The 15,945-nt window shown below is 33.7% G+C and overlaps 1 protein-coding gene across 8 annotated transcripts in view; it reads right to left on the reverse strand.

Moving 5' to 3' along the window:
• The window catches only part of LOC140054039 (uncharacterized), a 78,223-nt gene that overhangs the window by 1,947 nt on the left and 60,331 nt on the right, over positions 1–15,945 (reverse strand). For 2 of the 8 annotated variants that reach the window (XM_072098850.1, XM_072098846.1), the window contains exons 5-15: positions 15,215–15,584; positions 12,646–12,768; positions 10,492–10,515; positions 9,409–9,554; positions 8,725–8,902; positions 7,856–8,290; positions 7,512–7,656; positions 7,099–7,279; positions 6,784–6,888; positions 6,558–6,614; positions 6,250–6,406 (exon numbers count right to left, since the gene is read on the reverse strand). In XM_072098850.1, the coding sequence (XP_071954951.1) occupies positions 6,250–6,406; positions 6,558–6,614; positions 6,784–6,888; positions 7,099–7,279; positions 7,512–7,656; positions 7,856–8,290; positions 8,725–8,902; positions 9,409–9,554; positions 10,492–10,515; positions 12,646–12,768; positions 15,215–15,584 (1,921 nt within the window). Of the gene's footprint in view, positions 1–6,249; positions 6,407–6,557; positions 6,615–6,783; positions 6,889–7,098; positions 7,280–7,511; positions 7,657–7,855; positions 8,291–8,724; positions 8,903–9,408; positions 9,555–10,491; positions 10,516–12,645; positions 12,769–14,408; positions 14,472–15,214; positions 15,585–15,945 lie in introns of all 8 variants that reach the window. The other 6 variants (XM_072098849.1, XM_072098853.1, XM_072098851.1 and 3 more) reach the window with 6 other exon arrangements.

Consider the following 15,945-nt stretch of genomic DNA (forward strand, 5'->3'; position numbering starts at 1 on the left):
GATAACCTCTTGTGATTGTACGAAATCATCATCATCATCATCATCATCAACTTTTTATTCTTCTTCTTTCTTTCTGTATGATTTTTGTGTAACGCTTTTCTCTAAAACTCGCAAACATAACATTTTGTTAACTATGTTAACATTTTGACATTTATGTAACGTCGTCAAGCGAAGCTTTTCATGATGTTTACAATTGCGCAACGTGACGTACGCGCGATTTAACGATTTTATCGTATTTAACATATGTCGAAAACCAAATAACATTTTAAAGTAAAACTATTCAAAAGTTTAATTTATATCATGCGCTAAATTTCTGTTGAAAAAAAATTGCGTGTTTTACACAAAGTTACGCGCGCACGCACATTTAAAATTTCAAAATGCGCAAAATTAATTTATAATCAACTTTCTACGCGTTTCATGTCGTTTTAAGCATGTCAAAAATTCCCACGCGTGCGCACATTTCTACGTGTGCGATGCGCACGTAGCATTGAAAACGTATTTTTTTCGCGTGATTTATGTTTTTCCAGCCTTTTCTAGTAATTTTACCAAATTTTAAACAATTTCGACTTAAAGATACGTCATACGAGCACGTCGAATTGGACAATTTGCGCGCGTTTTTTATAAAAAGGTTAAAAAATTCGTTTAAAATATTCCTTTTTTTAAAAAGTCGTAATTTCTAAACTAGACGGTCAAATTTTTGTGGATGACATATTCTGGAAGTAGATGAGTTGTAGATATCGGATCAGGTATTAATATGGCTAACCGGACATTGTGACGTCATCGTATGGCCACGCGAATATAAAATTTAGTATTTTTATATCTTTCGTCATAGCTCATCACATTGAATAGAGCGCATCTCCACTTATCCGTTTTCCATTTTCACCCCGATTTTGATATTGTCTAGGTCAATCAACTATCTTTCGCATGAGTTAAAAATATTTTAATTTTTTTGACGTCATCATGCCTAAAAATTTAAATCACGTGTGGCATCAATTTCATCTTTACAGTAAATTTTAATCTGTTATAGCTCGTAAGAATAAAATGTGATAATCACGATTAAAACTTTTTCTGGAAGCTATTGGATTGCAGATATGAAATTATGTAAAAATGTTGCCAATCGGATGTTGTGACATCATCATATGGCCAGTTAAATAAAAAAGGTCGTATTTTCATCTTTTGCGTCATAATTCATTACATTTAAAAGAGCGCGCATCAATATTTAACGTATTCAAATTTCTTCTACACGCTAATACGTTGTTGCTGAGATAATTTCCTTTCGGAATTGCTAACTTCGCGTTTCATTTTAAAACCGTCAACATGTTAAAAATTGCAATAAATAGCGGGTCCCGTAATTTCACCTATTCTACACTGTATGTGATATGGATACAGATTATACTGTGTATACTATATATGAATTTAAATAATAAAATTCAGCAATAACAACAGATCATATTCTTCAGTTCAGGTCATAATGCCAACGTGAACACTTCCTTTTGTCCTCAACCTATCCCCTTAATGTTAATGTTGCACCACTTGCGCGGCGGATAACCAAACTCGTCAAAGTGACGAGTTACATGTCTAGTTATGGTTACAACTTGTAAAATGGATGATCAATTTACAAGATAAAGTTAGTAAATATGGTAGTGAAATATATGAAGAAATCTTGAATTTAATTTTAAAACAATCCAATTTGTTGTCCAAGATAATAATCCACCAAATCACATTTTTTCCCTGATTATCTAACACTGTTATGTTCAAACTACTAATTCAAGCAAAAAACTAAATTAAAAGAAAACAAATTTATAAGTGATATACTATCTATGAAGGCTGGACCATGCAACCTATACAAAGCATCCTAGAGGACTCAGAATCATGTCATTGTTGATAAAAATTATATAAATATCTACCAAACAAAATAATGTGTTCACTTTCAAATGTATAAAAATGAATTGTAAATATGCCCCAAAATTAAACCTCGCATGAAATGAGCTAAATGGATGAAAGTGCTAGTAAAAAGGTTACTTTTTGAGTGGTACTTTACCCAACAAACTCAAGATTACACAACATATTAAAATCTTATACTTAATGACTTGTGTTAAGATTTGAACCAAACCAATGTGTATAATATGCAAAATTCTACCACAGTATTAATCTATGATTAGCTTACTAAAATGATAAATACTAAATCTCAAATATCTCTAATCTGTAAGTGAAAAAATAAACTAATGCAAATAAACTATGCAATACTTTGATGTTATGTACGGCCAAAAGGTTAAAGGTTAAAGGACTAATACATGCATACCATGCAAAAATTAAGTAGAGTTCTGAGGGCGGGCTTTTTATCACATGATCATTGTTTAGTGTTATGTATGACATGAACATGTTAGTATGTACTGAATGTATGGAATGTTCAATGTGGCATCAGCACTGAAATAACAGGAGTGGATGGACACAGCTTTGGAGAACAACATCACTTGGCTCGGATGGAAATTAAGAGAAAACTATATGAAAGAAAAAAGAGAAACCTACAAAATGAAGTATAAAAACAAATAAATAAGTAAAAATAAAGAAAAATCTATTTAAAAATAAACTAATGACAATGCAAACATAAAAAAAATTATATTTAACGACGACAGTTACGTTAATCTATTGATGTTCTTGGTAACATATAAGTAAAATGTAAATACAATTAGGTGCAAAACTAGAACTACAGGTATCACAGACGAACACTGTTTCTTGATTTCTCTTAATTTGACACTTATTGAGCAGGATTCATTATAATTATTAGAATTAATTATAATTAAAAGAACTAAATTTTTTTAAAAATAATAAAGGGAAAGAATTGGAATTTTAAAACATTAAAAAAATAAAAAATTTGGTACATTGAGAAAGTTTAGTTTGACAGTAAAATTGGTCAAATTCGGTTTTTGATTAATAAAAGTGAAAGCGTGATGCACGAAATGGCAAATTCACTCACAAAACTGCAACGTGTTCTAAATGTACAATGCAACGACAGAAGAATGAAACGTCACTAAAAACAATGTGAACAAACTAATACAGACACACAGGGATAGATTAAAAATAAAGAAAAAGAACTGAAAATCTACTATAACCAGTTGATCAAGCAAAAGAAGTAAAATAAAAAAGGGCAGTGTTGAGGCTACATGGAAGTACCTGATGCGTATGGCAATGGCGTTCACAATTCAGTGCTGACCGACACTTCTTCCTCATTGTCATCAGCCTGTGCTGATCGGCCATTCAAGCCATCATCGTCGACCTCCATGACTGCATCTAAGCCCTTGGCAGGGAAATGATCCTGATCGGCTCCAATGTGTTTGGCAGGATGTTGTTGAAATGTATTTGGTAAATCATTGACATGTGTTAAATCATCATTTTTATGATATTCTACAGGATTAGCAGTGTAGCTGCCCTCAGAAGATGAGGTGGAGTTAGTTGAGGGAGATGAAGTTAGTTGCCGCCCACCCATACCATTCTCCCCTCGGTCTACATGCTCTTCTACCTCTTTGACACTATCTACATCATCCTCATCCTCATCACTATAATTCCCATTGTGGTCTTCTCCAGAGAGGAATTGGTTTTTTACAAGGATTTCTGAAGGTGTTTGCCCCAAAACCTTTACATCCTCTGAACCACCATCAACCTTTTCAACACCTTCACGGTCAGACGAACTCTCATCATCATACGACAACTGTTCTTCCTCATCAGGGGTTTCCTCATCTTCAAACTGGGGCCTAACATCAGCAAGACTACTATCAGTATCCAATAAATCTCCACTACTACTAGGCTCACCACTCTCACATCCCTCACCTTCTACCTCTTCACCTACATCCACTTCAGGAGTCTCTTCTACATCACCAACAACTCTATCACTTTCTTGATCAACAATGTCTTCAGACTGGACACTGATATCAACTATTGGACTACCCCTGGTTGCATTTAGACTTGATACTTCAGGGAAGGAATCAGCAGCTTCTTCCGTCTCTGAAGCACTACTATTAAAATCCAACTTTTCATCATCATCAACTCTAGGGCTACGAGATGCAATGTCAGGACTACTACTCTGAGCACGCTCCTCATCTGCAAGATATCCTAAGCTAGCATCAGCCTGGAAAGTATGACCCTGACCATCTTTATTAAATTTCATTCTATGCTCATTTTCACTATCAGAACTACTAGATGAATCATCTTTTAGTTTTTCAGAACTTTGGTCAAACAATCTATCACGGTAATCTAAATTTCCCTGATCTCCCTCAAAAAAGGCAGATTTCTGAACATTAGGGGACTCAATTTGACTATCATCTGAACTAGAATGTGAATCAACATCATCTTCAGCAACACCTTCTGCAATATTAGATTCAACAGGTTTAGTATCATCTTCATTATTATCATCATCATCATCATCATATTGTTCAAGAGCATCTACTCTGGGACTAAGTTCTTTAGATTCCTCCTCAGGAATTTCTGCCTCATTAGATTCAAAGTTTTCTATAGCTGCATCATCTAAATTTGAAACTACTTGTTCAGGTTCGACCTGATCTATTGTTTGATCAGAGATTTCACTTTCTAATTTATCATCATTCTCATCAATGGCAACTTTCTCTTGACCAACTACATCTTCCTCCTTAACCTCTTGTTCCTCCTTCTCGTCTTCAATTTCATCCTCTTCTTCTATTTCATCTCCAACTTTCTTCTCTTCTTCATCATCCTCTTCCAGCACTTCTTTCTCCTGAGCAACTTGGTCCTCATATGTAGCAGCTTCCAAGCCACTATCACCCATGCCCTCATCCTCACTATCACCAGTACGTTGTACCGCAACTGGTTCATCTTCTTTACCTACTTCATCATCAGAACTATTTTGATGGACATATTCTACTTCATCTAAGGTAATTTCTGGAATAGTGCCAACATCTTTAGGTGCCTCAACAACCTCTTCATCATCATGATCACTCTGTTCTATTTCATCCTCTGGAATATTTTCACTATGATCACTTATGGGAAGTAATTGGTTACTATCTTCTGGGATTTCCTCGCCTTTGAAAGACCCATCATCAGAATTCTCATCACCTTTTTCTAAAGATTTTTCATCAATGACAACAAACCTTTCAGATGAGTTAGATTGCAATAACTCATTCTCTTCCTCCTCCTCTTCTTCATCATCTTCATCTCCTATATTTTCATGTGCAGTTTCTTTCACTTCATCCTTAATATCTTCATCCTCTTCTGGAGATTCTTCATTGATGTCTTGCAAACCTTGTGGATCATATGTCATTTCAACTCTATCCTCATCATCATTCGGGTTAGACCAAGTATCAAAATCAGAACCTGTTGGGTCAAGATCACATGGGTGTCTGATGTCGGCATCACCAGCTGAAGGGTTTAACTCTACTGGGGAGATATCAATCTCACCAGTTGAGGTGTCAACATCTCCTGCTTGTGCAGCAGTGGAATCATCATCTTCAGTAGCATCACTTTCTTGACGACAAACTGCAAGATTGAAAGCTTTCTTCACATCATATTGATGTAAATCCTGTACTACATCATCTTCATCAACACTGCTACCTTCATACTTACCACCTAGGCCATTATCTACATCGGTACCTAAAGGATCAAACTCAACATCACTTTCAGGTTTTGGTATAGAGAACACAGCACCATCTGCACTATCTTTCTCACCAAGCAGATCTACAGCCTCTTTATTAGCAGATAACTCACTCTCAACACCAACGGCCTCAAAAACTGGGATCTCGCCATTTTCAGGGGTGTCATCAGCAGCAACAATCTCAGCAAACCTTACCGGTTGTTGAACCTCACCTACTAATGCTTCCTCCTGGTCTTCCCACTCACAACTATCATCCCTAACTTTTAATGTCTCAATGTCTTTATTCTCTACCAACAAAGCATCTTTTTCTTTCTCACCAACTTCCTCTGTCACAGCTTTCTCAAAGAACAGATCATCAGATCCCTGATCACTTTGTACCTCTTCCTCTTCTTTTCCATCTTCTTTCTTATCCCTTCCTTCATCCTCTTGGTCACCCACTGCTTCACTGTCTTTCTGATCATCTTCTTCACTCTCTTTCTCCTCTGTCTCCTCATCCTCTTTCAACTCTTCACTTTCATACTCTTTCACACCTTCAGAAGATTCCTCAAGGTAACCCCCCTCTGGTGCCACTTCTTCCCCTTCCCCAGAAGTGGTGTCATCCTCTACCATCACCCTCTCGTCCATCTCACCTGACAGAGCTTCATGACTGGCTACCGCTGATCCATTCTCAATATAATTTCTATATTTATCATTATCATTGTTTAAATATATATTTCCTTCTATTCCATTCTCGTTTTCTGCTTGTGTATCGATATCTTTATCTTCATCTCTATTGTCACGTTCATCCTGAAAGAATGAATGAATGATGGTTAATACTACATCTTATCTTCTTCCAGCTAATCTAAAAATTCTACCAAATTTAATTTCATGGAACACTAACAACAACAAAACAAAAAGATAACGAGAAGATACGCAACATGTCCATATAAACACTTACATCATTTTTTGCTACTGGCGTGGTTCTTCTTGCTCTTTTCATAATTTCATCTACACGCTGTAATAAAAGAAAAAAAATGTTTTACAAAATGCTGAAAATGTTAAAACCATGGTGCTATAATTAAGCATTGATATCTCGCTGATGGTGCCAAAGACATATGCTTACTACATGCACAGCACTAAACAACCAAAATAATTTTTTTTTTAAAGTAAATAAATGATGGTACCTTCTTCCTTGCATCTCGTGCTTCTTCTTCCTTCTTTAATTTTTCTGTTAATTCTTCTTCCCTTCTTTTCTTTTCTTCTGCCTTGACTCGTTCTTCCTCTTCCTTCTAAAAATATAAAAATTAAATAATGTCAAAAAAATTAAATTACAGTGACCAAAGATTTCCAACACTAATGAGAAGGTACATCAATGTACATATCCACACTGCGATAAGTTTGCATTATGGGATTATGTTTCCATTCGTATTTGATCAAAATAATAACCGGGGTAAATAATAACAATTTTATTATGTTAAATTGCAAGATATAAACTTTACTCTTTTCTCATCTTCTTCTTGCTGTAATTTTTCTTCTTCTTCCCTTTTTTCCTGTTCTTCTATTGCCTTTTGTAACCGTTCCTCCTCTGCCTTTCTGTATTCCACTGCTATTCTTTGTTGCTCCTCTTCTTCTCTTATTCTTTCCTCTTCCTCTCTCTTTAGTCGTTCTTCCTCGTCTTTTCTAAGAGGTTTAAATATTAACGTGTGAATAACTACAAATTGAATTCAATGAAATACAATATACAGTAAATCCCTTCCTTTGGGACAACCCTATTCAGGGGACACCCCACACTATCCTTTTTTTTTTGGATCCCAAAAGTGCTGAATCTTAATTAATAATAGACTTATCTACAAACAGAATTTCCGACACATTTTGCCAACAACGATAATAATAAAATGCACAAAAGACTTACTTTTCTTGTTCTATACGTTGTCTTTCTAGTTCTGCCTCCCTTTCAGCTTTCTCTCTCATTTGCCGCCTCTTCTCTGCCAAAGCCTGTTTTGCCCTTTCCTCAGCTGTTAATTCAGGTGGTGGGCTACTTGTTTCAGAAACAGGACCTACAAAATAGTTGTACAACCGTTGTTAAATATTATACAACACACAATAAATACAAGAGGTACTCACTTCTGTTTTGAGCCTTCCTCTTGGGCTATTTGCAAAATTGTTAATAAATAAATACAGTGTCATGTTGAGCTGTGGGACAGGGATTATACCATTTTTTGCCAATACTTTGGGATATATTTGTCATCTACCTACTTTTTCTATCCTGTTCTACAGGTTGTGGAGCGTCAAATTTAGGAAGTGCCTCCTCTTTTGGTGTTGTTGCTTTTGGAGGCTCTTTGTTTTCTTGAACTTTAGGTGCAGTAGCTGCGGCTTTGGGTGCTGTCGCTGCTTTGGGGGGAGCTGTTGCTGTTTTGGGTGGTGCTGTGGTTTTGGGCGTTGTTGCAGTTTTGGGCGTTGTTGCCGTTTTGGGTGTAGCTGCTGGTTTAGGCGTTGATTTGTTGGCGGCTGGTGTTTTTGCAGTCGACGTCCTTAGGCTTGTTGGGGTTTTAGCGCCCGATGTTCGAGTAGTTGGTGTTTTACTGGATACTGGAGTTTTATTAGTACTTGGAGTTCTAGGGGTTCGTGTTGGAGATGATTTTGCTGGTGTCAATGCCTTTTTAATTGGAGGAGGCTGACTTGATTTGGATACTGTAAAATACAGGAAATAATACACTAATAATACAATAAATACATAACATTAACAGGATCTAGTTGTTTAACAACTGTAATTTCTTTGTTTCAGTGTGAACTAATAGGCCTGATTAGCACTCTGCAAGTTTATTGCATTGTAATGACCAATTATCTTTGCTACATTATATTGACTCAACTTAGTACTTGATTAGCATTACTAGTTGTATCATAAAGTCATTCTCAAACTTTTTTGGAAACACATAGTATACACAGCAAAGCTAACTTTACTAAAGCTCTATCTAAACTATCAAACTAGTGTGATGTGACAAAATATGGTTGTGATGACATCATCATGTCCATACATTTTGATAGTGTATATTTAGATGGTTACAGTAACAACATAGGCAAAGGCAATATCTGGAAAGTAAATATAAATACTGATGTGAACTGACCTGGTGTTTTACTATTTTTATCAGCTGGACTCTTGCTGTCTACCGTTGTTGCGTTCTTCTTCAATCTTAGCGATGGTTGTCTAACATGCATACTGGAATTATTAGAACTAGTTGGTGTACCCGCTGAGGGTTTAGGAGAGGGTGCTCGAATACCTTTAGGTGAAGCCGGTCTTTGAGTCTGTAAGGAAAAATTGTATTAATTTATAATGGCACAAGAAAAAAAATTGGTGGATTTATTCCGAGTAGACTTGTTTAACACAAAGTAGATTTTGTTATAGTTACTTTAAATACAGTATATGGCCATACTGCATTGAAACACCGGATGGCCTGGTTGTGTTCTGAATGTATACACTGAGAGTGATGGTAATGATAATATCGAACTAGCATGATAGGCATGGGTTCAAGCCTATCTGTGCCATACTTAGGCAAAATGCTTTACTATAATTGCCTCGTCCTTCGGATGGGATGTAAAGCCATTGGTCTTGTGTACATATAGTGTATGTTAAAGAACTTGGTACGCTATTTAAAATGGGTAGGAGGCCGTCTCCCTGTGAGCTGATATGGTAGGGGCTGCACTGCTGGCTGCTGTGGGTTCGTGGAGAGTCTAAACCAAATTTCCTCAGTTTCCAGTTAAGCTTGAGGACCAGAATGAATACCGTTACCTTTAAGAGTTCTTATATTTACCTTGTTAGCTGTTGCTTCAGGTGGTGAAGCTTTAGCTGCTGACTGTGCCGGAGAAGGCGTCTTTCTTTCTGTACTGCGCCCACGACTACCGCTTGGAGTCCTTCGTATAGGTGTGCCTGGTGATGACTTATTCTGGGAAGTTGCAGCTATAAAATGATACAAGACAGTTGTATATGTTAATTTTGAGAAGTAAATCAAAAAAGTAGCAAGAAAAGAAAAAATTATTTTAGATAATAAGAAGCAAAGAGAAGGAAAATGTAATAAGAAAAACAAAATTTAGCTTTCAGAATATTTTAAATATTCATGATTTCACCTGCATGCCGACAAAACAATCCCAATGTATAAAAAAAGGTAAGCCATTACAAATGTTAGATTTTAAAATATTCTGTTTAAAATTATCAGATTATTATTAGAAATAATAGTAAAATTTATGATTTGAAAGCAAATAAAATTCATTCATTATGCAAAGTAATAATCATTTTGCTGTATATATTTTTTCAACCAATTATTATTATTAAAAAGTATTTCGAGGCATTCCTAAATTATTATTTTAAAATAGATTTATGTGTATATGAATTTACAATATAGTTGGTTACCTTTTAGAGACTTTAACTTTTGCCGATCATTAAAATTAAATTTATGTTAGAACTTTACCCTATTAAAGTTGGGTTTTAAAATAAATAAATATATGGTCCCAAATTGTAAGAAAAAGCATAATAATTTATACTCAGTAATATATATTTAGGTTTCTAAAGAAATTTATATAAAAAGAAACAACAGATATAGCTTAAATATAATTATTGTATATGAATACATATATGTTTGTCTTTTGTCTTTTACAACGACAATATACATATAACTATGATGAAAAACTACAAGATAAGAATGACATACTACAAGATAGAATGACAAAACTGTAAAAACTATCAAGAAAAATCTACACAAAACCCATCCAATAAAGAACCATAATACAGCAAGTACAACACACAGCACTGTGATAACAATCTCGTAAACATAGACAAAAAAACCAAGACAATACGGTCATGTGATCGGGGAATGATGATGGTAATGAGATAGACTCACCACGATATCGCCTCCTAGTGGCATCTAAAATTGATCAAAACAAATAATTAAAGTTAATTTAAAATTAAAAATTTGAAATAATATTTTAATAATAATATTGTATTGAATGTGGATATAGAATGATGTAGGAATGGGATTGATATACGAGTTATTGCGTTTTGAAAATTGAATGATAAAAATGTTTTAATGGGACCTTTATATTTGTACTACTACTACATAGCATCAAAGCAACGTAATAAACAAACACCTTTGTACACTAACAAACTAATTTGCATTGTGATAGCTATTACAACCAACAGCAAATTCATGAATTTTGGGTATTTACGGAAGCTATCACAATGCTACTTAGTTTGTAAGTCGGCATGTTTGTTACGCTCTGTTGCTTCCTAGTATGTAGTGTTGTGGAAAGCTGATGAGTTACTAAACTATGTTTAATGTGATGGCAATATTTAAATGAGGCAGATTATGTAGGCCTGAATTAGATAATTAAACAATTAATTTGTGATCAACTGATTGGTAAATTTCACTTTGTTAACGTTGTTGTTAAGCAGGGAAATGTTATGTCGGTGGAAAGGAGGAGGGGGTTGTTAAAGTCAATTTATGATACAGTTGCTAAATCTGTAATCTGTATTTAATGTTAAAAAACTAATATAACAGTTCTTCACACATCAAAGCATGCAAACCAGTTTGTATTGGGTTAGAGAATTAGCAACTGACCACAATTTGAAAAGAAAATATTACTGAAATTAAATCTGGTTTTCAAGAAAAGTAGGGCGCATTATTTTTGTTATTCTATTTCAAGCTTAGTTTCCACTTAGACGCAACACAAGAACACAAGTCCAACGCAAGTGAGTTGACCAATGACAAGCGATAGTTTGGATGATCCATAGCGTCGCGATTGGTCAATTTACTTGCAGCACACTTTCCATCCTTCCATTGCGTCCAAGTGGTACCCAAGCCTTACACTATTTGTAAAATTTAAAAAAAAAGCAATCTACATAAAATAATTAAAGATAAGAAAGTAGTTTTTAGAGGGTAATAATTATTTTAAAAATGTAAATATGAAAATAGGTTGCTTTCTTTCAGTGTTTATGTTAAAATACAGTATTATACAATCTAATGTTTACAATCAACGGAAACAATACGTAACATACACCCCTCGGCTCGATACAATATAGCCATGCAGAACACTGTAAAGCATTCAAACATATCATAGCAATCCTCGTACTAGCAAAGCATCCCATTGGTTGGCTACTCAGGACCCCGAATATTTACGAATAGAACCTCAAAAATAGGCCACCAAAACTAATGTGTTATTAAAAAAATTTGGATGGTAATTAGAGGTCTACTATAAATAACAAAATACAAGGAACACCATCACCTAAAGAACACCCACTATTATCAGACGCAGTACAGATATTTTTAATGAAAAAGGTTCCAAATTTGACTAACAACTTGGGAGAAAATACAAAAGAGCAAAAGAAGAGACTTAATTAATAAGAATGGGTAACCACCACCAAACAAAGTTATCATTTGGAAACCTAATAAGATATACCCTCAATAAACATATAACTTGTAATCAGAACAATATAACAATGTGGGACACAATACTACAGTGTTACTAGACAACAAGATGTACACTGCTAACTAAAGAAATGAAAACTAGCTATTGTGACTTGAGAACCCAAAACCTAATAAGGAAAGAGGGAAATATAATTAGAAAGAAAATAAACTCGTAATATTCATCTCTGAGCAGTTGCCACTTTTTGACAACATAGAAACTAAGTTTAATTTAATATTAATTATTTAAATGTAATGATTAAATTGTTTACAATAAGACAAACTAAAACCGAGATGTTAGTATAAATCTAGATAAATTCAATTAAAGAAAAACTTGTGTTTTCATAAAAATCGTGTGTAAAAAGAACAAATTTAGCCTTTTTGTAAAGCACAGTCTAGAGTGTGCACTCACTATATATCTATGATGGCACACAACAAACATGATTTTTAATAATTAAAGCAAGGATCATGAGAAGAGCAAGTTGCTAAGAGGATCAGCAATAAGAGACCCAACAGCAAAAAGTAGAAGAGAGAACAGGTTGAGAGATTACAAGAGGAAAGGACACTTCAAATCATAAAATCCATCAAAGTTACATATTCGGCTACGACTGCTTGCCGTGCTGCATGCATATCTGTGTTTTTGTGGAAATGCCTCGCCGACGTGTTCCTCCTCTAAAATGTCCTCAAAATCCTCCAAGTATTCAACACCCTCAAAAACTGTTAATTACAGGGTGAAACTTTTCAGTCAAAGAAATTATTACAATTGGAGTGTAATAGAATTTTAGTGTTCTTTCCAGAATTACTAAAGATGTGTATTTGTTTACCTAAGATATTTAAATATATTGTTAATATTAAATCATACTTTAAAAGTCTAAAATAAGAAAACTGAAGAATTAAATAGTGGTGACATATAAATATTAAATTACCCATTGTTATGTTTTAGAATTTAAAATAGATTTAGTATAGTGACTTATATTTGACTTCTAATCTTTTGTTATTCTTCTTTGAAAAAAAAAGTTAGTAGGGCATTATTTTTAAATTGATTGCAGCAACTAATAATATTTTTGTTTTTATGTATCACAAAATAAATCTATCGAACTAAGCTAATTGAGACATTTAAAAAAAATGGATTTATTGTTAGGAGATTAAATGACAGCATCAATTAAAAAACGGAGCGATTATTAGTTTCTATAAATCATTTTAAAATGGGAAAATTCTGCTTTGCTTTCTGATGGTATGATTATGAGCAATACAAAACTGACACAATCACAATCTGAATGTATACGTTCAAACGTAAAAAAAGCAATCAAAAAGGTTAGGTAGCAACATAAAATGAATCTAAATAAAATAAACAAAGATATCAAATATATATCAAACATCAATGTATATACATATTGGTTAAATATACATGCTATATAATATATATTTCAAAACAATATTATTAAATGTTATATATAGAGAAATAAAACATTAAATTAAGCGGTAGACTTACAGTTAAGCTGATCAAACTATCAATTTTTTATACTAAAGTAATAAGCGTATTGATTTTTATATTATAAACACTGTGTTAATAACTAAAATCAAATAATAATACCCTACGCTATGTGGGATGATATTAACAATGATGATAACAATTGACAATGATGTTGATAATAATAATGATTATGATGAATGCAATGATGATGATAATGATGAATGTCATGATATTGCAAATGAGGACAATAATGATGATATTGAAGATGATGACGATGCTGATGATGAAAGCAAGGATGATGGTGAAAATTCTATTTTAACTAAAAATTAATTCTACTATAAATCAATATCCTATCGATATTTGGCTAGCTTATAAAAACAATTTTTCCTAAAAAAAAAATACTTTTATAAATTTGGCAAACCCAATGTGTTGACTGACGTACTATAACAGCTGAAATGCATATTGCAAGTCTAGAGGGAACCCTATTATAAATAATAGCATTAACTAAACTAAATATCTAACTATTTAGGATTTGTAACAAAATACACTAGTTTAAACAGTGAATTGAAAATCCCAAGACTTAAACTAATCTCATTTTACTAGAAATAAGGCAGTAATTCTAAAATTGCGCTAGCTGTCCTTTTTAGATTCTGCACCGCCACTACTTAACATGAGAGAATAAAAATATATAAAACAATAACAGAAAGATGTAGCAACATAAATAAAGGATGGATGAGAATGGTACGAAGCAAATTGTTTGAAGATCTTTGCAAAATAATAATATTGAAGATAAAAATTGAAAATAAAAAGATATAACGGAATAGTGAAAAGCAAAAGAAAATAGAATTTGAAATGATAATTTAAAGCAGAACTTAGGATGAACCTTGAACGTGTGGAGGGAGTTCGATTAAGGCTGCTAGGGTACTTCGCACCCAAGTTGTATTTACTAAAAGTAGAGAAAAATCAAGTATAAAAATAATAGTGACATTTCGAACAAAAATAAGATGGAATAGATGAGTTTGGTAAGAATTAACTAAGAACAAATTATAAAAAAGGGTCCTTTTTTTATTCTAGGAAAGGCTAGGCTAAACCTGATAGAGATAGGTATAGTCTTCCACTATCTACTAAAATAATCTATTAAAGCAAAGAAAAAAAAATAAATAAAAACTTATGCTAAACATGGGGAACAGACTTTAACAATTATGATTATAAACTATGTCTTTACTGCAATATGTTACTTACGGTAAACTCTAAACTGAACAAAAATAAATATTTTTTAAATTTTAAAATAATATTTTCTAAAAAATAAAAACTATAAATAAATAATTTAAGTTATTTTTACACAAGCTTTATAATGCCAAAAGCAATGCTTGAAAGCTAGCAACTTTAAAAGCAAATACTGTAAATGTAAATATACCTATTCAAGCTAAATTTTGTGAGCTAACCCTTTGAGGTCAAAGGTTAAAATCACCTGGGTAAGAGTAAACTATCACAGGTCATAGGATATATGCTTTAATGTTGTTTGTAGTACTGGTGCCCAACCAAACAATTTAAACTTTTATAACGTTATGACCTCAAAGGATTATTAAATCTATTATACTTAAACCTAACAATCTTATTTACAAGGTTCTAAAAAGAATAGTATTATTAAAGCACTACTTTATGGATGTTAGTTTAGTTAACGCTTACATGCAAGATTAGGGGATGACGAGTGATGGCGAGGGGTGTACGTGCTATTGGAATCATCAATGCCTGGTGAAGGGCTCCTTAGTTCCTTTGGTCGTGGTGTGTGTACTTCAAACCAGTCGTTTTCGTTAGGTCCAAGTCGTACAAGCTGCACAGGATTCCATAGTGTTGAAACGGAAGAAGATAGTCTTTTGTTGACACCCCCACCGGCTGGTACAACCTCTGGTGTGTCGTTTAATCGTTCCATACTGCGACCTCTAGGTGGCGCACTCACAGGAACCTCTTTAGTCGGGTCCCACGATCGCCTTTTCTCACGGCTACCTGCACTCTGCGATCGTTCTATTGACCGACGTACTATAGATTCCCGATGAACCTAAGATAAAAAACAATTAGTTTTCACGATTATCAATGGTTTAATATTTTGAATGAGCTTCAAAATAACTTATAATTTTAAACGAAGCAGAACAAAATACAAACAATTGACCAGGTTAGTGATAGTTCAGAATGAGTCACCTACTGCTAGCAATAATAGACAATGCATCAGTTATGATTCACTCTCCCTGTCTGGTTTTATATCTTTTAGTTTATATTAGTGAGTTTAACATGTATCTAGTACAGTTAATGCAGTTATTAAATCAAGTAGAAATCCTCCTTTGGAACACCCTATTAAGAGAACAATGAACAAGGGGCAATGTATGTTTTAACACTAATGCCCTTTTCACACCTTAAAAAAA

This window comes from Antedon mediterranea, chromosome 7 (assembly GCF_964355755.1).
Source record: "Antedon mediterranea chromosome 7, ecAntMedi1.1, whole genome shotgun sequence".
Lineage (NCBI taxonomy): Eukaryota > Metazoa > Echinodermata > Crinoidea > Comatulida > Antedonidae > Antedon > Antedon mediterranea.